At 40.4% G+C, this 23,326-nt stretch overlaps 1 protein-coding gene across 10 annotated transcripts in view; it reads right to left on the bottom strand.

The window, feature by feature from the left end:
* FRMD4B (FERM domain containing 4B) overlaps positions 1 to 23,326 on the bottom strand; it is a 352,925-nt gene that overhangs the window by 86,740 nt on the left and 242,859 nt on the right. For all 10 annotated transcript variants that reach the window (XM_044933559.2, XM_044933558.2, XM_044933560.2 and 7 more), the window contains one exon: positions 21,882 to 21,966. In XM_044933559.2, coding sequence (XP_044789494.1) covers positions 21,882 to 21,966 — 85 coding nt within the window. The remainder of the gene's footprint in view (positions 1 to 21,881; positions 21,967 to 23,326) is intronic.

Below are 23,326 nucleotides of genomic sequence, written 5' to 3'. Positions count from 1 at the left end.
TTGTGAAATGCATGTTATTTTTTGGTGGACAGATGGCACACATTTTTGTTCTTGGAATGAAGTTCCAAAGAGACCCTGGTTTCTAGATATCATTCTCCACTGAAACCAAAAGGGCTGATTCCAAGGCTATGGCAGTGGGAGCAGTTAGAGGATCAAAATGAATGAGAGAGGAGATTAAAATACACTGAGGGGGGAAAAAAGTCCCTAAGTTCATGCTGATACTTAAAAATATTTTAAAAGGTAGAGAGGAGAAGACAGGAAAATTATTCTTTACAGATGACTGCTAATAAATATTGAAGGTGATAGAAATAGAGAATCACCATTTACAATCACTGTATATCATAGTACTAACCAGAGTACTCCTGAGAGTCCCTTGGACTCCAAGGAGATCAAACCAGTCAATCCTAAAGGAAATTAACCTTAAATATTTATTGGAGGGACTGTTGCTGAAGCTCTAATACTGTAGTCACCTAATGTGAAGAGCTGACTCATTAGAAAAGACAATGATGCTAGGAAAGACTGAAGGGAAAAGAAGAGGGTGGCAGAGGATGAGATACTTAGATAGCATCACCGACTCAATGAGTAGGAATCTGAGCAAACTCCAGGAGATGGTGAAGGACAGAGGAGCCTGGAGTGCTTGCAGTCCACGGGGTCACAAAGAGTCAGACAGGTCTTAGGGACTGAACAATAACAACCATAGGACTAACTGGCTTAGGCAAGAATACCCCTGGAGGCCAAGATTACTGTGTCAAAGACTGTTGGGAAACAGGATGGTCAAACAGCCTCAAAGTGCTGACTCTAGACAAGTTAGTACTTACAAAGGAGAAAAGACGAAGAGAAATCTGGCAGATATTAGCTGCACTGTGAGGCTTGCAGGATCTTAGTTCCCCAACAAGGGATTGAATCCAAGCCATGGCAGTGAAAGCCTGAGTCCTAACCACTGGACAACCAGGGAATTCCAGGCAGATACCACCTTAACCAAAAACAAAGCCTACTGCCATTGCAAGCCTCTTGTGAGACACACTGAGAAAAACACAACATCATTTAAGCAGTATTCTTGCCACAAAGAAATTGTTTTAGACTCATGGCTCTGAAACTTTCCTGTATAGTAGAGTTACTAAGAAAGCCATAAAGAACAGAGAGGCCCAGACTCATGAAGCAGGATATGGTGAAACAGGGCAGGCTGTGGGTCTCTGTAGTTTCGCCAATCTCTCAGATGATCCGGAGACATACCCAACATGCTGTATGTCTGGAATCGCTGAATTAGACAAATCCATATTTCACAAGTTGGGAGACATTCTTCAAGGCAAAAGGCCTTTACTTTTAAAAAATACCAGCGTAAGAAAAGCCAAGGAAAGACTGGACATCTGTTTCCCATTTTGGAGACTATATCATGACACCTAAAAGCAATGTGTGATCCTAGATGGATCCTGGTCCCGAAAAGGAAAAAACAAAAACAACAAACTAGCTCAAAAGTTAATTACTAAGACAGTGTGAATGGGAACTGTGTATTAGATACAGTTTGTGAAATATGGTATTAATCTCATAAAACTCTAAACCGCACATGGGCAGAGATCCACTTAAGTCAGTGGTCCCCAACCTTTTTGGCACCAGGGACCAGTTTTGCAGAAGACAATTTTCCCACAGATTGGAGGAGGTGGTTTTGGGATGGCTCAAGCACATTCCATTTATTGTGCACTTTATTTTTATTATTATTACATCAGCTCCACCTCAGATCATCAGGCATTAGATCCTGGAGCTGGGGACCCTTGGTTTACCAGGTTGCAAGTCACCCCTATACACACAGCACCTGTGTGGTATCTAGCACATAGTGGACATTCAATAAATATTTTAAATGAATTAATCTATACTTAGAAAAAAACAACCAAACATTTCAATAACAAGTTTCTACCAGATGATGCTGCAAAAAATATCATCAGAACTATGAGTCTTCCTCCATCCAGTTCTTTTTACTTCCCCTCCTATTCTGAGATCTGGAGGCTCTGCTTTATTTCTTTTGAACCCAGGAAGAATGAGACTGTCACATGGCCAAACATCAGAGAGACTGGCTCCTGCCAACAATATCTGAATCCCTTTAATAAACTCTCACACCAACACAGTTGCAAAGCAAGGGAGTGAGTGTTCATGAGACTGCTCTGAAAACGAGAGGTGTAGTGATCTACAGCCAAATCATTAAGAGATTCAAGAAAGGGGAGCCTAAATAGGTCAGGTTCTGCTAATAGGCATGGAGGTTCCAAGGCACCCACAGCTGATAAATAAGAGGGGAGACAATTGGAGAACAGATGAATAATCGTCATTAGAGACTCAGAACCTAGCTCTCTGCTTCTGTATTTATCTTTAAGCATTATTAGATTACATACACAGCAGATGTTAATTACAGCATTCTAATTGCTTAAATGCACCCTGGCACCGATTTATGATTACAATTTGAACTTGTAGCAGTGGAGTGTCCTGAAGAAAAACTAGTCATATTTAAAAAACAAAAATGCAAGGTGCTTACCAGATAATCAAGGATGATTAGAGGGAGAAAGGATGAATCACGAGAAAGAAAGTTATGGTCATGATGTTAAAATAAAGCTTTTGAATAAATAAGCCCCACCAAAGTTAGTATCCCATCCTAATATTCTAGATGCTTTTTTGCAGGAGTGAACATTCAGGGATACTTTTATTTTTAGGATTACTGTGCCTCCATTTGATTGGTCCTCCCATTTATTATTATTTTTTTCTCCAATAGAGTATGCCACATTTAAATTGTTTACACCAATATCCTCCTTTTATGCCATAATTGTGGTCATTTTATGCTCAAGTTCTTCAGTATTCTCGCCTGGAGAATTCCACAGACAGAGGATCCTGGAGGGCTACCGTCCATGGGATTGCAGAATTGGACAGGACTGAACGCTTAACACTTTCTTCTTATAAATGGTAACAGCTTATAAAAAGTCCCCTTGGGAATTTTGGAAGAATATTGTCAATAACAACAACAAAAATCAGAAACATGTAAGTGCTAATGATCTGTTCCTAGAGGTGGACATATACTAATTCATTGACTCCTTGGGACAACCCTATGAGGAGATATCAATATTACCTCAGTTCACAGGTCAGGGGACTAAAGATTAGGAGATCACAGTAGACTTACTTAAGGCCACCTACCCTTTCAGTGGTGCTGTCAGGATTCAAGCTGGGACCAACCCTCCACAGTGCCCCCCACCTTTGCCATATGGCACGTATTGAGCCCATACTTTGGTCTCTCCAAGGAGTGAACAAGACACTCTTGGCTGGTGTCTAATATCCACAAAATATCTACTGACTTCACTGCAGTTGGGACGTAATTCATACTCTTAGATATTTCATGCATTCTTAGTAAATTAAAAATTGTAACTATTTATGGCCGATTCAACATGTTCAATGAAATGAGTAGCCTGCTTTATTTCCCAATGAATTTATATTGTAAAACATTAATATTAAGATTCTTTAATTATGAAATGAAAGTCTCCCATTCAATTTCTTCTTTCTGAAAAGTATAAAGATAGCTTTGCAAACCTCCTCCTTAGGTCTCTTAAACATGTATAACAGGGCAGAAAGGCAAATGACATCTGTTTCTAGCATGGGTTAATAGATGATAGATGGACAGGGAAATGGATGGACACAGAGAGAGAATGGGTATGGGTAAATTAGTTTTTAGAAGTTACTTTGCTACGTTCCTTTTGAAATACAACATTTGAGTCTTCAAGGATGTCAACTTAAGCATTTTCCAAAGCAGGAACCATACAAAGAAATTGGATTTCTATAATAAATTAGGAAAATATCTTCCAGAGTCATTTCATCCATTCCTAGATTTTAAGATATTATATTTTCAGCTGAATGGACCATCTACCTCCTCTTTCCGTCATCCAAACATTCACTGTGCAATTTTTAAGTATTATGACTTTTTTTGAGTGACAATTTAGCTACAATGCTATTCTTTTGGCCCCTTTCTGCGATGATGATTTGCCAAAAAAGTATTTACTAAAAGTTTAAATGTTTTAAGGTAAGTCATGTTAAATAGCACCATTATGAAATACAAATCTTACAGCTCGACGTTTAGTGGCTCTTTTCAATGTAATCAACAAATATTTGAGTGCCTACTTGTGCTGGCAAAATATCAATGAACAAATAATTCATTCTTTGTAAATTTACCCCGGGCAGTGCCAACTGGAGTGCATTTCCCTTATACTCTAAGACCTTGTTCTTTTGCCTCTTTGGGCGGGCCTTGGATTTTTCATCCAAGGACTGACCAATTTCCTCTTTAGCATCTCACGGAGGTGGTAAAGGCAGTGACAAAGCACGTGTGACAGGTACCCAAGGATTACAACTGACACGTGTTATAAGCTATTATTACGAAAACTTGCATTTAGACAAATGCAAAGGCAGCACAGATCTCAATATTCATGGTATAAGACATGTAATTTAAATGTTAGGAAAACATAGAGGGAAAACCACATGAAACAGGGAAAAGTGAAATACTGATTATAAAACTCCCAACAGCCCTTTAAAATAGGCATTCGATTGCTTTCTTCCTCATGGATTGGCTAGTCTTCAAACCAACTCTGCTGTTTGGCTTAGTGATTTCACTGGGTAAATACTGATGGCTAGTTATTTTGAGAAAGTGTGCTCACCTCTCTGTAGACAGAACTTACATCCTGCAAAATTCAGTTTCTGTTACCGACCCGTTAAATAATTTCAGCACCGTGAAATTGAGCTTAAGGATTAAAATACACACATTCACATAGGTAAACACTCTCAAATTCCAACTGCTAAAACTCTACCAGGCTAGCAGACAGACTGGATATATCTTAGTCCTTGGTAAGGACTCAAATTGTTGGTTGTTGAACTACATGGAATAATTCCAGGATAAGAGTCATGAATGAGATGCTGACAGTAATGGACTGGTTACAGAGGAATACGCTTCATGTTCTGTTAGGTGAGCTGAGACTAATTCCTCTCTTTTAAGGCATTGTAAACAGGGACACTAATACGTCTTACTATGAATGTGTACTTTTTAAAAAGCCTCTTTGTGGACTTCCCTAGTGGCACAGTGAATAGGAATCTACCTGATAATGCAGGGGAGAGGGGTTTGATCCCCGGTCCATGAAGATCCGACATGCTGCCGACCAACTAAGCCCATGCACCACAACTAAGCATGCGAGATGCAACGACAAAGGCTGCATGCCACAACTACTGCACCCATGTGCTGCGACTACTGAAGTCCACATGTCTAGAGCCGGTGCTCTGCAACAAGAGAAGCCACCACAAGGAGAAGCCTGCGCACTGCAACTAGAGAGCAGCCCCTCTCGGTGCAACTAGAGAAAGCCTGCACAGAGCAGTGAAGACCCAGTGCAGCCAAAAATAAATATAAATAAATAAAATTATTTTTTAAAAGTCTCTTTGTCATGAACAGGCAGCTGGAACAATAATAAATTATCAAATATTGTTCTAGGTTTTAGGAGACTATTTCCCACTCAAAAAAGTCACAGGTTGATTACTTATGACCTCATTATTGACTTTTGGGATAACTCATTTCTCCAATTTTTCTTCCACTCCTTCTTCGCTGCTGCTTATATGGTAAGGATGTGAGAGTTGGACCATAAAGAAGGCTGAACACCAAAGAATTGATGCTTTCAAACTGTGATGTTGGAGAAGACTCTTGAGAGTCCCTTGGACTGCAAGGAGATCAAACCAGTCCATTCTGAAGGAAATCAACCCTGAATATTCATTGGAAGGACTGATGGCTGGAGCTGAAGTTCCAATACTTTGGCCACCTGATGAGAAAAGCTGACTCACAGGAAAAGACCCTGATGCTGAGAGACTGAAGACAGGAGGAGTCGGGGATGACAGAGGACGAGATGGTTGGATGGTATCACCGACTCAATGGACATGAGTTTGAGCAAACCTTCAGGAGATAGTGGAGAGGGAGACCTGGTGTGCTGCAGTACATGGGGTAGAAAAGAGTCACACATGGCTGAGCGACTGAATGACCATATGGTAACTTTGACTTTAGTAAGAAGGAGAAAGGAAAGCCAACAATATTCAGAGTTTGACTGAATGGCAGGGGTAGAAGAATATATTGGAAGACTTAGCTAAAATGAGGTTTTACGATTAACTGGATTCCCTTTGCATACACTTGCAATGCTCCTCCATCTTAAAGCCAATCAATTTCAGCATCTCCTTGAAATTCCAAGAAAAAATATCTGAATTGAAGAGGAGAGAAATATGTCAACCTACCCCTGTAGCTGATTTTACAGCAATTCTCTTAAATGTCTACAAAAAGTCCTTACAGTAAATAAAGCAGCAGAGGTTACAGTACTTATGCTGAGACTCCTGTGCTTTAAAATCCCATCACGTGACGTGCCAAATGGTATCCCAATAGGTTCAGTATATTAAATTTCAGGGTTACAGGAACAATATCAGCTCTGGAAAATTGAATGTAGGAGCACTGGCTCTGTCTTAGGCAGTGAAAACAAAATTAAGATAGAAAGCTGAAAAGGTCTAATCTTAAGGTTGTTACTCAGGACTGCTTTTCAATCTGGCTCAATCTTTTTCAAGCAAAAACTACCACAATATTGTAATTAGCTTCCAATTAAAATAGATAATTTTTTAAAAAGCTAATTTTGCAAAATCTGATCATTTTAGTTGTGAATGTAAACTACATTTACTTTAGTCACTTAATAAATATTTATTGAGGGTCTATAGTGTATGCCTGTCTTTGTGCCAGAGGTTGGGATGTAAAGCTGAATAAGAGCTGACCCTGGTCCCAAGGTGACAGTCCAGTTGCACAGGGAGCAGATGTAAAAATGAGTAATTCCCCATAATGGGAAGAGGGCTACGGAAGTATTTAGAGGATATTTTCAAAGTGGGAGGAACTTAAGTCCTTCAGGATAGGGTTGGCAGTAGTGCACAGGGAAGGGAAGAATCGCTTAAGGGGTGGGGACTCTGGAGCTGAGCTCAGAAGCATGAGTGGAAATCCATCAGAGGGAAACGAAAGGCAAGAGAAACATTCAGCAGAGAAAGAAGGACATGAGGAAAAGAAAGACAGTCAGCACAGGAATAAATATATTAAAAGCACACAGAAACTTGAGAAAGCCGGTATTAATCTGCGAACTAGGAGTTATTTCAGTATGAACATGATGAGTGGGGAAGAGGCTAGAGTGATGAACTGGAGCTTGTGCATCCTAGGAAGGGGTTTGATATGTCAGAGCAGTAGCAATAACACGACTTCACTTTCACTTTTCACTTTCCTGCATTGGAGAAGGAAATGGCAACCCACTCCAGTGTTCTTGCCTGGAGAATCCCAGGGACGGGGGAGCCTGGTGGGCTGCCGTCTCAGGTCGCACAGAGTCGGACACAACTGAAGCGACTTAGCAGCAGCAGTTACTAGCAAAACAATGTCTGTCTTAGACACTGTTTTATGCACCTGGCATATATTAATTTATCCGTGGTAGTGGGAACTATGATCCTCACTTTATAGTCAATAGAACTGAGGCTTAAAAATATAAGTAACATCCCAAGGTTAGAGCCAAAGCCATGTTTTTGAATCCAGACTGTCTAGTTTCAGTCTAACCTCTCCCCCACTGCATTATATTGCTTCTCTAGGTAGCAGGGGCAAGCCAAGATGGGAGGTATGAAGTCTTGCTGATTTTATGTTCTAAAATGTCTCAAATCGTGGGATTTCCTTGGTGGTCTGGCAGTTAAGACTCTGGGCTTCCAATGCAGGGAGAGTGGGTTTGAGCCCTGCTTGGGAATTAAGATTCCACATGCCACACGGTGCCCCATGGCCAAAAAATAAAAAAAAGAATTAAATAAATAATGCCTCAACCCTACAAATGCTTCAACAAATGAATCCATTTGTTCATTCTTTAAACATTCGCTCCTTCCCTTATCCATTCGTTCAATAACCTTTTACCTAACCTCTAGGTTCTAGAGTTTCTAATATATAAAAAAACCTGGTCCCTACTCCTCATGTGCAAGTCTATATTAAATATAGAAATAAAAACATGAATTTTCAAAGCAACCGTGCAATCCTTCACCATCTTGACTCCTGGCCCTTACAACACAAGAATATATAGATAATAGGAAGAAAAGTGGACAAGATGAGGTCAACGTATCTAAAATACTCAAAAAGTTAAAAGTCTCATTGAATGTAAAATACAGGCAGCAACTGATCCCAACAAAAAAAAATACATACCTCAAAGAAAGAAATAAGTGAAACTAAATGCCTAATGTGCTGATATCAGGATTATGGATTGATTCCTTCCTAAAATTTTTTTGCCCTTTTCTGCATTTTCTAAATGTTCTACAATCAACAAGTATATTTTTACAACAGGAAAGCGTCTGATTACAATTGACAAATTACAGCCAGTTGTCTTAAGAGTAGACCTTTTACTTTTCTAGATAAAGCAATTAGGAATTTTCAGCTTCCACTTAGCTTTATCCAGTGACAAAGATAACTGCGTATTTTTTCTAATGGAGGGAGAATGATCAGCACAATGGTTTTATTCTCTTCATGCAGTTTTAAAGAGATAAAGTTTAAAAGAGATAAAGGACATTGATTGTTTTTGTCTGTTTTTCTTATATAAAACAAATTCAAGTATCCTGTTAAAGAATTTTTAGAAAAGTGTTACTGAGAAAGCGAAAATCCTCCCATAATCTTGCTCTCAGAGATAATAAAAATGTATACTATGCAATGGGCTCCCCCAGTGACTCAGCAGTAAAGAATCTGCCTGCAGTGCAGGAGACACAGGTGATGCAGATTTGATCCCTGGGTCAGGAAGGTCTCCTGGAGGAGGAAATGGCAACCCACTCCAGTATTCCTGCCTGAAAAGTTCCATAGACAGAGGAACCTGGTGAGCTGCCCCAGGTACACACACTTACATGCAAACAGCATTCAGAGTGAGGACACTGGGCAGCATGTTCTAACCCTGCACATGCGGCCAAAGCATGCTTGGGGCTGAGACTCTCCCCGCGTCTCCTGAAGAAAGGGCACACCTAATAAGGCCTCAGTCAAGAAATGGGGTAAAAGGGAGGATAAAAATAAATGTGATCGGACAGTCCTGCAATAACTCTATTTTTTAAATAGCACTCCTAATGTGTGGCTCACTCGTATTTCTACATTTATTCAAAGTACTATGATAAACCTAGACAGCATATTAAAAAGCAGAGGTATCACTTTGCCAACAAAGGTCCGTATACTCAAAGCTATGGTTTTTACAGTAGTCATGTACGGATGTGGGAGTTGGACCATAAAGAAGTCTGAGCATGGAAGAATTGATGTTTTAAACTGTGATGCTGGAGAAGACTCTTGAGAGTCCCTTGGACAGCAAAGAGATCAAACCAGTCAATCCTAAAGGAAATCAACCCTGAATATTCATTGGAAGACTGAAGCTGAAGCTCCAATATTCTGGCCAACTGGTGTGCATAGCTGACTCATTAGAAAAGACTCTGATGCTATGAAAGATTAAAGGCAGGAGGAGAAGGGGATGACAGAGGATGGGATGGTTAGATGGCATCACCGACACAATGGACATGAATTTGAACAAACTCTGGGAGATAGAGGACGGGAAGCCTGGTGAGCTATAGTCCATGGGGTTGGTTGCAGAGTTAGACGCTACTGAGTGCCTGAACAACAAACCGTCACATTGCCCTTAAAATGAACACAACACATGCTCACACACAAATGTGCAAATGAGAGACTCTTTAAGACTTATTGTGGGCCATGGGAAGGTAGCATTACTAAACATTTCACTGATAACACAGCACTCACTAGAAATCCTGGCCCATAATTGGAACACAATAATTTTTTTATTGAATGAATGAAGACAAATACTACGGTTTCTGCAGCCAGATTACCTAGTGATGACTTCACTACTAATGAGCTATTTGATACTGCTAAGTTGCTTTAGTCGTGTCCGACTCTGTGTGACCCCATAGACGGCAGCCCACCAGGCTCCCCCGTCCCTGGGAGTCTCCTGGCAAGAACATTGGAGTGGTTGCCATTTCCTTCTCCAATGTATGAAAGGGAAAAGTGAAAGTGAAGTGGCTCAGTCATGTCCGACTCTTAGCGACCCCATGGACTGCAGCCCACCAGGCTCCTCCATCCATGGGATTTTCCAGGCAAGAGTACTGGAGTGGGTATGAGCTATTTAACTATGATCAAATTTTTTACTTTATTTATGCTTCCATTTGCTCATTTGTTAAAGTAATAATAAATAACAGCATTGCTGGTCATGAGGCTTAGAGGAGTCAATACAGGAAAAAAAATCAGTTCGAGCTCTCAGTAAGTCCATTTCCCATCCTCCACCTCATCCCCACCCCTGCCCACGCATGGTCTCTGCCACAGAGCACCTACTGAACCTCACTTGCTTTTCCATTTTCTGTCATCTCATGATTATAATAATAATGTGGTAAAGAACTTGCCTACCAATGCAGGAGACCCAGGTTCAATCGCTGGTCAGGAAGATCCCCTGGAGAAGGAAATGGCAACCTATTCCAGTATTCTTGCCCGGACAATCCCATGGACAGAGGAGCCTGGCAGGCTATAGTTCATGGGGTTGCAAAAGAGTTGGATAGGACTGAGCAACTAACATCTATACCCAAAGAGATAAGGTGGCCAATACTATTTTAATTTTGCAACCATGTCTTCAAAGGTATGGTAGTGATAAATGGTTTGATTATTAAATCACAGGTATGGTTGAAGAGCAGAGAAGGCAATGGGACCCGACTCCAGTACTCTTGCCCGGAAAATCCCATGGACGGAGGAGCCTGGTAGGCTGCAGTCCATGGGGTTGCTAAGAGTCGGACACGACTAAGCGACTTCACTTTCACTTTTCACTTTCATGCATTGGAGAAGGAAATGGCAACCCACTCCAGTGTTCTTGCCTGGAGAATCCCAGGGACGGGGGAGCCTGGTGGGCTGCCATCTACGGGGTCACACAGAGTCGGACACGACTGAAGTGACTTAGCCTAGCATAGCATAGCATGGTTGAAGAGACCTGCAAAAATCACCACTGAGGGCAAATCTGCAGGATTTCTCACGCATTTGAGGCTTTTCCAAGCAGGCTGTCCAACAGCCCACACACAGAAGGCTCCCAGGTTCCTCAGCATCATTATTGTCACTTCCCCATCATCACCATCTGGCACAGGTGGTGGCTGTGTGCAGGCAAGGTGTGCCCCTCTGCATTCTCCCCAAGGAAGCCAAACAAGTTTGGGACCCTTCACTTAACAGACAACTCAGACAACAGCTCTCTTCTGGAGAACTCTTGGGGAACCGTACAGGCAGTTTCAAACATTTCAAACATTCAACCCGAGCATCCTTCTGAAATCTTCTTTCAGAAGTGCCTAGCCCAGGCTGTCAAAGGGGGTCAAAGCCATTTGACCCCTAACGAGCAGAGGCACCTTATTGACCATAAGCTAAGAGTATCGACATGAACAACAACATTCAGAAAATGGGAAGAGGGAGCTTAAACTGAGGATGCCACAAATATGCCCCCTCATGGGCAGTGGGCAGACAACCCTCACCCATCTAGAGGCAGGATGTATCATGGTTAACCTCATGGACTCAGGCATCATACTGCCTGGTGTGAATCTTGGCTCCTCCACTTATTAGCAATGTGAGTCTGTGTATGTTATTTAATGTCTGTACCTCAAAATTCCCATCTGTAAAATGGGGGATAATAATAGATTTTACCTAATAGGTTCTTACATACTAGGGTTGGAATGAGAACTGAATGCACGAATACATACAGTAAGTGCCTAGCAAATTATATGTATTCAATAGTTGTTAGTGCTATGACCAGCCCATTCTGTAACAATAGCTCCTGAGTTCCAAATTACTGAGCAATCCCCTAAAAGGGGCAGCTGAGGTAAATGGAAGGTGCTTCTAAGGTCCAGGGTCTCCTGCTGGTATAATTTGCCAAGGACACTTTCCCCACATAATAGCCCTGTGATGTTAAGCAAACTACTTAATTTCTCTGTGCCTCAGTTCTTTTATTTGGAAAAGGGGATAGTTTCCTTCTTCCAGGGCTATAGGAGGATCAAATGTATTAATGGCTAATTGCACACCACCCAGCCCACTGCTGGCTCATGATAATGTAGAGAAAAGGCTCTCTGGATGTTTCTTTCCTTCTCTCTAGTCTCAGAGCTGGAAATGCATTTCATACCTTCCTTCACTTTCCTGTTTTTCTTTTCCCTCCACTTTTTTCAACTCCTGTTTTTCCTCCACTTTTTTTTTTTTTTAACTCCCAGGAAAGAAGAGGAAGAGAAATGAAAAGGCATCTTTCTGAAGTCTTATCACTGGACCTTGATTCATATTTCTCAAAGCGAGTTTCAATATGTATTTAAACTTTCTGCATGTTTAGCATGCAGGAAATCCAATGGTTCTTCAACCAAGGTGTTCAGGAGAATAACCTAAGAACCTTGTTGAAAAAACTGATGCCCAGCTCCCCACTCAATCCTAAGTCTGTGATATGGAGCGTGACAAGAGGCAGGAGCCTGGTCATTTAAATGAGCATTTGTTGTCAATCTGATAAAAGGAGTCAAAGGTTACACATGAGACCTGCTGTAATCTCAGAGAATCACTCTGAAAGGGGAAACATGTCTTAGAAAGGTTAAATACTTCTCCTAAGATCACACGGCTGCTGTGGCTCAGGGGCAGCCTGAGCCCTGAGGTCTTCCCTTAAAGCTACATTTCCTTGTCAAGATCAAAACACAGAATGATTTTTAACTTATTTTCTCCTATTGCAAATTTCAGCAGGTCATAGAAAACAGAAACACATTGTTTAGATTACTTTATAAGGACAGGCCAGAGAAGGCAATGGCACCCCACTCCAGTACTCTTGCCTGGAAAATTCCATGGATGGAGGGGCCTGGTGGGCTGCAGTCCATGGGGTCGCTAGAAGTTGGACACGACTGAGCGAATTCACTTTATTTTTTCACTTTCCTGCATTTGAGAAGGAAACGGCAACCCACTCCAGTGTTCTTGCCTGGAGAATCCCAGGGACGGGGGAGCCTGGTGGGCTGCCGTCTATGGGGTTGCACAGAGTCGGGCACAACTGAAGCAACTTAGCAGCAGCAGCAGCAGAAGCAGCATAAGGACAGGCATATGTTAAGCCAGATTTTGTCATGACTCTTGCTGAAGTATACTTTTTCTCAGAGAACAAATTTCACCTTCACTGATGTTTAAGTGGGATTTAAAATACCAGTAGAAAAATCAAGAGATCCTTGAAGCATTTCTAGTTACAAACAGTCTCAAATGGGGTGGCAGGTGGCAGGCATGCAATAAGTAACTGCAGAATAAATACAGTACTCATATGTACTGAGCTCTAGCGATGGTTGAATTTGGCTAACACACCAGTGCCTTCATAATTGAAGTCTACCAGAACCAGTTTTCTAGAAGAAACAGACCTTTAACTGATATCTAAAAAGATTAGAGAAAAATCCAATGATCTTTTCACTTTTAACATTAGGCTAAACATGAAATTTTGTTCTTTACAGAATCATTTTTCACTCTTTTTTGGCTGTGCGGCATGGCTTGCAGGACCTTAGTTCCCTGGCCAGGGATCAAACCTCTTTCCCCTGAAATAGAGGTGTGGAGTCCTAGTTACTGGACCCCCTCACTCATTCTTGGCTGAAAACTGTAAATAGAGTTACTATAGCATTGCTAAATGTTATTCAGTAATAGCTGGAACATGTTTTTTTTTGTTTCGCATATTAGGTGTTCAACTTCCTAGCATATTTAGATGCATTTCATACTCAATACTAGTCAAACTATATATCAGATAAGCTGTCTTTGTTTATCTCTTGATTTCCTGGGAATCAAGGGTTGATCATCAATAACATCCATTCAACTTATTGAATTAACCAACAACTAACTGAATGCCCTATGTGTACTTGACTGTAACATGGGAGATTATTTTGGAATAAGTAAAAGTGAGAAATATTTGTCCTTTTTTCAGACTGCCCAGGACACCCAAATCAGAAATGAGGCACAATCTTTCTTTCAACGCATTTAAGTGGCACCAATGGCTCATCCAGGCTTCCCAGGTGGCTCAGTGGCAAAGAATCCACCTGCCAATGCAGGAGACGTAGATTTGATTCCTGGGTTGGGAAGATCCCCTAAAGAAGAAAATGGCAACCCACTCCAGTATTCGTGCCTGGGAAACCTCATGGACAGAAAAGTCTGGCAGGCTACAATCCATGGGGTCACAAAAGACTCAGACACGACCTGGCAACTAATACAACAACAAGAGGGCTCATTCGCTGTGCAGTAGGGGCGACAATATTTACAAAACCATTGCAAACCACCCAGGGCTTCCAATGACAGATCATGAGGCTGAATTTTGTGAATATAAATCCATATTTAAATAGCTACACAGAGCTTCAGTGACTGTATTAACCCTCATCACAAGTCATCTTTCTTATAAACCAAGCATGCAAAAAGATACGGTGACTTTGTGTGTATTTGAAAATAATAGCTGTCTTTTCCTGCCTGTGTATTTCTCTCCTCAGTGGAAGGGGAAAGCTGTCTGGCAGAAAGGAAGAAGAATGGCTAGGGGCTAACAGAGAGGCTAACACGTTTGGTGGGAAGACTGTCCCCTGCATAGTGTGGAAGGAAGACTCATTCACCATCCACCTCTGTTCTACTGCTGAGGCTATGTTCTCATAAAACTTATTTACTCTTGTAGCTGTGATTCAGATGATATTCCTTATGCAGAATGTTCTTAAATTATCATACATTATTAACAAACAACAGCCCAATCCTGTTATCTTATTTACTGGATCTTGTAACATCTCTTGGGATTGTGTGTAACTAGCTATCTGCATATTACTTAGACAGAAAATATCAAACTGTAAATTCCTACAGATGAATCTAAAAAAGTTACCCCAATAATGCAAGTCATAGTGTCTTACAACACCATGTTTTATAAAAGTTCTGAATTCTTTGACAAGTCATTGAACACTCTCATTTAGAAAGGAGCGCTTGACCTACGAGGAGAATTTAAAAGAACTCTACTTCCTTAAGCTCAACAGGATTAGCAGAAAAAGCTACAAGAGAAATATCAAGAGTTAAATTTTTCATCCTTTATTTTTTTTTTGTTAACAACAGAGTAAACAAATCATCAAGGAGACTATTTCTTTGGACCTTGGCCAGCTAGGTAGTGAGAAATATCACAAGGGGTATTTGTATTTCTCTCCATAAGAAACGATGACCAATCATGACTTATGAAATGTTTTCCTGACTCAGTAAATGTTTTCCTGACTCACTAGACTCTGATGCTGGGAGGGATTGGGGGCAGGAGGAGAAGGGGATGACAGAGGATGAGATGGCTGGATGGCATCACTGACTCGATGGATGTGAGTCTGAGTGAACTCCGGGAGTTGGTGAGGGACAGGGAGGCCTGGCGTGCTGCGATTCATGGGGTCGCTAAGAGTCGGACATGACTGAGCAACTGATCTGATCTGATCTGATGCTGCTTTTGCTATACAGGTGTCTATCAGGCAACCCAATGCACTCTTGAGGAAACCCACATCTCAGAAAAAGAGGCTGTCATAAAGCCTTTGGTGCTGGAGACATTCTACTTTTCTTACAGAATTAGCTAAAAACTCTGCTTTGGAGTAACAGGGGCTAAATTTACCCCCTTTCCTGAAAAAAAAAAACAAAAAAAACTAGACAATAAATATGAAATAATAGTCATCAAAACAGTGCACATCAGGCAGCAAAGGACCATGAAGATTGAACGAGGTAAACCCCAACTATCCCCACTTGGCTGTGAAGAGGAAACCCAGACAGAGCAAGGTGGACTTCTGGAGTTGAGCAGACGGATAAGAGAGTCGGGAGAGCAAATGGATGGGATTTTACGGAACAGAGTGCTAGAGAAAACAGAGTTGCACTGAGAGAGAGTCTTAAAGCTATGCAGAGGGTCTCATGCTCTCACTGCCGAGGGCCCAGGTTCCCTGATCAGGGAATTAAGATCCCTCAAGCCACATGGCATGCCCAAAAAAAAAAAGAATAAGTAGACTGAAGACATTAAAACAGTTATTATAACTATAGTCATACATTCCAAAAGTTATATAGCTACAGGAAAGATTTTAAAACCATCCAAATCAAACTTCTGAAGATAAAACTTCCAATGGACAGGGTGGGATAAATGGCAGATTAGATTGCAAAAGAAAGATAAATAAAATTGAAGACACTGAAATCGGAATTATCAAAATAAACCCAGAAAGAAGTAACTAAATGAAAAGAGTATCACTTAGCTGTGGGGTAATTTCAGGAGGTCTAGTACATGTGTAGTTAGAATTTGCAAAGGTGGCATGCGTGGGAACAGAAAAAAAAAAAAAAAACAACCAGTTAAAGAAATCATGGCTGAAATATTCCCAAATTTGATAAAAACTATAAACCCACAAGTCCAAGATGCTCAGTAAATACAATCATAGAAAGCATGGAGAAGAAAGCAAATTGTTCAAAGTAGTGAGAAAGAGAAAATCTTAAAAGCAGAGATGATTAAATTTTTACACAAAAACAATGACAATGTCATAAGGATCTGTAACACAACTAAAAATAAAACTTATGACATTGACAGCTTAAAGGTTGAGAGGAGAAATAGAAACATACTATTATAAGGTTCTTGTACTACATGTAAAATGGTACAATATATAATAAACTTGAAGGTAGACTTGATAATTTAAAGATGTATACTATAAACCCTAAGGCAATCACAGAAAACTCAAAACAAAGAGTTATACTAATAATCCAACGAAGGATGTAAAATGGAATCATAAAACACTCAATAAATCCAAAAGAAGGCAAAAAAAAAAAAAAAAGGAACACAGAATAGATAGGACAAATAGAAAACAAATATCAAGACAAACTTAAACTTAACCATATCAACAGTCACATTAAATGCAAATAAAGTAAACAACCAGTTAAAAGACAGAGATAGATAAATGGATAAACGTTTCAAGATGTAACTATACGCTGTCTGTAAGAAATGCACTTTTAAAATACAGACATAGAGTACAACTAAGAGATGGAAAAAAGGAAACATTAAGTGGTTATATTAACATCAAACAAAGCAGATTTCAGAATAAAGAATATTATCAGAATACAGAGGATCATTTAATAAAAATAATCCAGAGGACACAGCATTCTTAAATGTTTATACCCTAATAAGAAAACTTTAAAAAGAGTCCATTGGGAAGATCTAAGAAAAATAAAGCAGTTAAAGATCGTGTTAAAAAAATAAATAAATAAAATACACGAAACAAAAACGGATAGAACTTACAAAGAGAAGTAGAAAAATCCACAATCATAGCTTTCAGTATCCCTCTGTCAATAACTAATACAAGAAGGAGATATAAAATGAGCAAGATACAGTATCAAGTTGATCTGGTAAACATTTATTAGAACATCCACCCAATGATAGCAGAGTACACATTCTTCCCAAGTGCACGTGGACCATTGACCAAGATGGAGCATATTCTGGACCATAAACAAGTCACATCAAATTTCAAAGAATTTAATTTACACAAAATGTGTTTTCTGACCACAGTGGATTTAATTAAAAATAAAGAGCCCTGAAAGTCTCCAAATTTCTGGAAACCAAACTATACACTTCCAAATAACAAGGAGCCAAAAGGAACTTTAAAAATATTTAGAACTGAATGAAAATAAAACACAATATATCAGAATTTGTGGGATACAAAATGAATACTTAGCAGAAAATGCTATATTGTACTATAAATAAATGCCTATATTAGGAAAGAAATACCTTTAATCAGCAATCTCAGCTTTCAACTTAAAAGAATGGTATATGAAGAGAAAACTAAACCCAAAAGAAGAAAAAGAAAGTAATAATGATAGAAGATAAAAATAATAAAGATCATAGCAGAAATCAATGAAAAAGAAAAAAAAAATTTTTTTTTAATAAGAAAATCATTGAAACCAAAAGCTGATTCTTTGCAAGGCTCAATAAAGATAAACCTCTTGCCAGAATGATAAATAAAAAAGAGAGAAGATACCAATTATTAGTATCAGGATCAAGAGAGGCAACATCACTATAGACAGCACATGTTAAAATGATAAGAAAATATGAACAACCATGGCTATAAACGGGGCTTCCCTGGTGGCTCAGTGGTAAAGAACCTACCTGCCAATGCAGGAGACATGGGTTTGATCCCTAGTCCAGCAAGATCTTCCCATATACCTCAGAGCAACTAAGCCCGTGTGCCACACAGCTTTTGAGCCTGTGCTCGAGAGCCTGGGAGCTGCAAGTACTGAGTTCATGGGCCACAACTACTGAAGCCTGTGTGCCCTAGAGCCTGTGCTCTGCAACAAGGGAAGCCACCGCAGAGAGAAGTCCAAGGACAGCGACTAGAGAGTAGCCCCTGCTCACTAAAACTAGAGAAAAGTCCACGTAGCAATGAAGACCCAACACTGCTAAAAATAAACAAATAGATAAAATAAAATTTAAAAATTAATTCAAAATGGATAATAGACCTAAATATAATACCTAAAATTCTAAAACTTCTAGAAGAAAACAGGAGAAAATCTTTGTGACCTTGGATTAGGCAACGTTTACAGAGATACAATATCACAATCCTTAAGAACAAATTGATACACTAGACTTCATCAAAATACAAGTCTTTTAGTTTTTGAAAGACATTAAGAGAACAGACAGCAAGCCACAGACTGGGAAAAAATATTTGTAATCCACATAACTGATAAAGTACTTGTATCCAGCATATATATGCTCTGAAAACTCATAACAAGTAAACGGCAACCCAAAGAAACTGGGCAAAAGATTCAAACATAAAAAAGATATACTGATGTAAATAAGCACATAAAGTGAAGTCGCTCAGTCGTATCCGACTCTTTGCGACCCCATGGACTGTAGCCTACCAGGCTCCTCCATCTATGGGATTTTCCAGGCAAGAGTGCTGGAGTGAATTGCCATTTCCTTCTCCAAGGTATCTTCCCGACCCAGGAATTGAACCCGGGTCTCCCGCATTGCAGGCAGACGCTTTACCGTCTGAGCCACCAGGGAAGCCCCAAATAAGCACACACACACACACACACACACAGAAGTCGCTCAGTCGTGTCCGACTCTTTGCGACCCCATGGATTGTAGCCCACCAGGCTCCTCGGTCCATGGGATTTTCCAGGCATGAATACTGGAGTGGGTTGCCATTTCCTTCTCCAAAATAAGCACATAAGAGATACTCAAATATCATATATGTCATCAGGGAAATAGAAATTAAAACTGCACCCCTATCAGAATGACAAAAATGGAAAAGATGTTGATTTCATGTGTTGACAAGAATATGAAGGAACTAGAAATATCATAAACGGCTGGTGGGAATTTAAGATAGCACAACTACTTTGAAAAACAGTTTGGCAGAACCTTAAAAAGTTAATCCCATCTCCCACATGACCTAGCCATTCTATTTCCAGTATTTATCCAAGATAAAACAAAGTGTGTCAAATGTAAAGAACAGACTGTTGGACTCTATGGGAGAAGGTGAGGGTGGGATGATTTGAGAGAATAGCACTGAAACATGTATATTACCATATGTAAAACAGATGACCAGTGCAAGTTTGATGCATGAAGCAGGGCACTCAAAGGCTGTACTCTGGGACAACCCAGAGGGATGGGGTCGGGGAGGAGATGGGAGGGGGAGTTCAGGATGGGGGGACACATGTGCACCCGTGACTGATTCATGTCGATGTATGGCAAACACCACCACAATATTGCAAAGTAATTATCCTCCAATTAAAATAAATAAACTTTTTTTTAAAAATGAAAAAAAAAAAAAAAAGTGTGTGTCCATACAATGACTTGTACATGGATGTTCATAGCAATTTTACTTGTAACATTTCCCAAACTTGCATAATCCAAATGTCCATCAAGAGGTGGATGGATCATTTCAAAATATATGCACATATCACACCATCATATTGTATACCTTAAACTCACACAATGTTATATGTCGATTATATCCCAGTAAGTTTGGGAGGAAAAGGGAGAAATAGCCACACAGGTGAGTGAATAAACAATGTTTTAGTTATACCATGGAATATTATTTGGCAATAAAAAAGGAAAGGGCTATTGCAACCACTGAAGCCAGCAAGCCCTAGAGCCTGTGCTCTGCAACAACAGAAGACACTGCAATGAGAAGCCCAAGCACTGCAAATAGAGAATAGCTCTGGCTTGCTGCAACTAGAGAAAACCCACCCACAGCCACAAAGACCCAGCACAGACAAAAAGAAAAAAAATTTTTTAATGAAAAAAACAGAAAAAAGGAAAAGGTTATTGCTACAACATGGAAGAATCTCAAAATAGTTATGCTCATTGAAAGAATACAAAAAGATTGTCTGCTATATGATTCCACTTATATAGAAATCTAGAAAATGTATAATCTACTGTGAGAAAAAGCAGATCTTTAGTTGCTAGGTATATTGACTATCTTGATTGTCATGATCATTTCAAGAGTATTACTTATATTAAGACTTATGAAATTATACACTTTAATTATGTTCAGTCAATTATATCCCATTAAGCTATTTACAAAACAACAAAAATTCTGCTCCTTGCCAAGTCTTCCACTAATTAAAACTGCATGTGTGCAGTGGGCCACCCTTAACGTTTTGGGGACAAGGGGAGGAATATGAACGCAGGTGCCTCAATGCACAGTCTGCCCCTTTGTCTTTCCAGGCCAGGCACCAACCAGTTGTCCCTCATCACCTCTCAGATATAGGGCGATATATACCGGCAGAGGGCAGAAAGAGGTTCCCACCAGCCCTGGAAGCAGGTGTGGGATCCAAGATCCTGAACACTGCGAAAATAAAGGAAGCAGCTGGGCTTCATCTGAGCCTGGGGACTCCCCACCCTTGCTTAGGGTGTAGTAGAGGAGGCCAGACTAGAGGCCTTTAAAGCAAAGTTTATCTGCAAGGAGATAAGATTAAAAATGGAAAATGTCTAAAACTTCCACAGCAATTTGACCGCAGCATGGCTGCAACATCCAAGCTGGGGTCATTTTTCTCTCAGTTCACTTGTACTGAATTTTATAAAAGCTGTGTGTCCTCCACGGTTTGGATACAAATGAAAAACAATAAAGCAAAAAACAGATCCTTTGCCACAGATAACTGAGACTCTGCCTTAAAACACAGGGTTCTGAGCAGAGGCCCCTAAGGAAGACTGATTTCAAAGTAGGATATATAAATGTAGGGTGTACTCTGTTAGAGCAGATTTCTGGCCTGACTTTTGCGGGGCTCCGATCAGCCTGACTGCTCCACCCGTGTGTACTTCGGGGTCATTCTGGGTGGAGTTACGAGAGCACCACAGGCAGGGGTGATTCTGTGTATTTCCTGACTCAGAATTCGAGAAGAGCTGCCTTTTCTTCATTAAAAAAAAAAACGGTTTTGCTTTGTTTTACGGGGTAGGATACACAAAGGAAAAAGATTATGTCCTCTCTTGCACAGCACAGGGAACTCTGCTCAATGCTATGCGGCAGCCTGGCTGGGAGGGGAGTTCGGGGGAGAATGGATACATGCATAGGTATGGCTGAGTCCCTTTTCTAGTCACCTACAACTATCACCAACAGTGTTAACTGGCTATACTCCAACACAAAATAAAAAGTTTAATAAAAAAAAAGTAACATAGAGAATAGCATGTCTGTGTGAAACATAGCAAAGAATGAGAAATGTAAAGAAGAAAAAAAAAAAAGAAGATTATGTCCTTTTTTCTCCACTTGAACATAAAAACAAAGGCCCTGCCATTGCTCCCTGCTAGTCCAGCCCCGCTGGAGTCCGCAGCAAACAGGGTCCTTACCTTGTGCACACAGGACTTTGCGTTCAGGAAAAACAGCTCCACGGTGGTTTTATCCTTCAGGAACGATATGCTCTCAATGTAAAACCTGGAAAACAGCACAGAAGTTGACTCCTTCCGATTCTTTCCCTTCTCTGCATGGTTTCCTCATGTAGTGTCTCTCAGAGAATTACGAAGAGCTAGGGAATGGTTGTGCTTTTTTTCCCTTTTAAAAGCCATCTGCAACATGTGTGCACACCTTTAAGTATGTATGAGTGTATGTGGATATACGCAGGCATCAGATAAAGTCTTCGACAGTGTGTTGGAGGGTGAGCGAGAGAAAAATCCAAAATGGTCACCACCTGCAAATCCATCTTTATTCTTTCCTTTATTTTATTCTTTATAAATAAATAAAATATATAAACAAATATACATTTATATAAAAAATATAAATAAAATGTATTTAATTTTATTCTTTATTCTTGCCGTTCCTTTGACACAGGTTCTGGGAGTTCATGATACCTCCCACAGTTTCGAAACAAAGCCGTCTGAGGGCTGAAAGCAGAAGTCTGCTGAGAAAGCACTACTGTATAACTGAACCTAGAGGCCCGTGGCTCCACGGTTTTCAGACTCAGAGGGGGTGTGAGGGCCCCTGTTTACCTCGCCCCCATGCACCAGGAGAGTTTCAATCACGTCCTCCTTCCTTCCCTCACTCTCATCCTTCCAGGCTCTGGGCTTTCCCTTGGCTAGAAGCCAAGCTCCCCACTTAATACCGGTCTTTCTCATGCAAATCAGGGTATTCTGGGTCTCGCTTCCTCCACTCCCTTTTCTGGGCCTTTGCTTGTTGCCTCTGTGAGGCCAAGTCCCTCCTTTGGAAAAAAGCTGAGGGTCCTGAGGTGGGGAGGGGAGGAGAGTCCTGTGGAAAGCTGGCTGGTTGAAGGCAGGCCTCTGGGGTGCAGGAGTGGGCCAGGGGTGGAGGCCCAGAAGTTTTTCTCAAGTGTTGCAGCCCACCTGATGAATAATGCATTAAGACTTAATACCCGAAGACAGCTCACAGCTAGGATCCTGGAAGAGAACAGGCTCTCAATCTGGCGAGAGTCAAGATAAACCCGAACTGAAGTCCCAGGGAGCTTTGCTCTTAGCTCTGCAAAATCGTGATAGACCTTGGGCATTTGCGCTTTTTATTTATTTATTTTTCCTCCCCTTCCACAATAAGGAAATGTTTGAGAAATAAATACAGCAGCTTTAAGAGGTGGTGAAAGATTTTATCATTGAGATGGTAAAAGTCATTTGAAAAATTCCACCCGTAGTGTTGAATCATCAAAGGAGGTTTCAGAAAGAGAATAAATCCTCTTTTCACTTACAAGGGTTCATCTCACTTATTAGTGAACTTAATGAAGATTGATGAGTGTTAGGTGTGCAAGAAGGGAAAGTTAAGATTAAGGGGTTGGGGGAGATAAAGAGTTGGA

Source organism: Bubalus bubalis, chromosome 21, assembly GCF_019923935.1.
Source record: "Bubalus bubalis isolate 160015118507 breed Murrah chromosome 21, NDDB_SH_1, whole genome shotgun sequence".
Lineage (NCBI taxonomy): Eukaryota > Metazoa > Chordata > Mammalia > Artiodactyla > Bovidae > Bubalus > Bubalus bubalis.
This window is presented reverse-complemented; position numbering and strand designations above follow the sequence as displayed.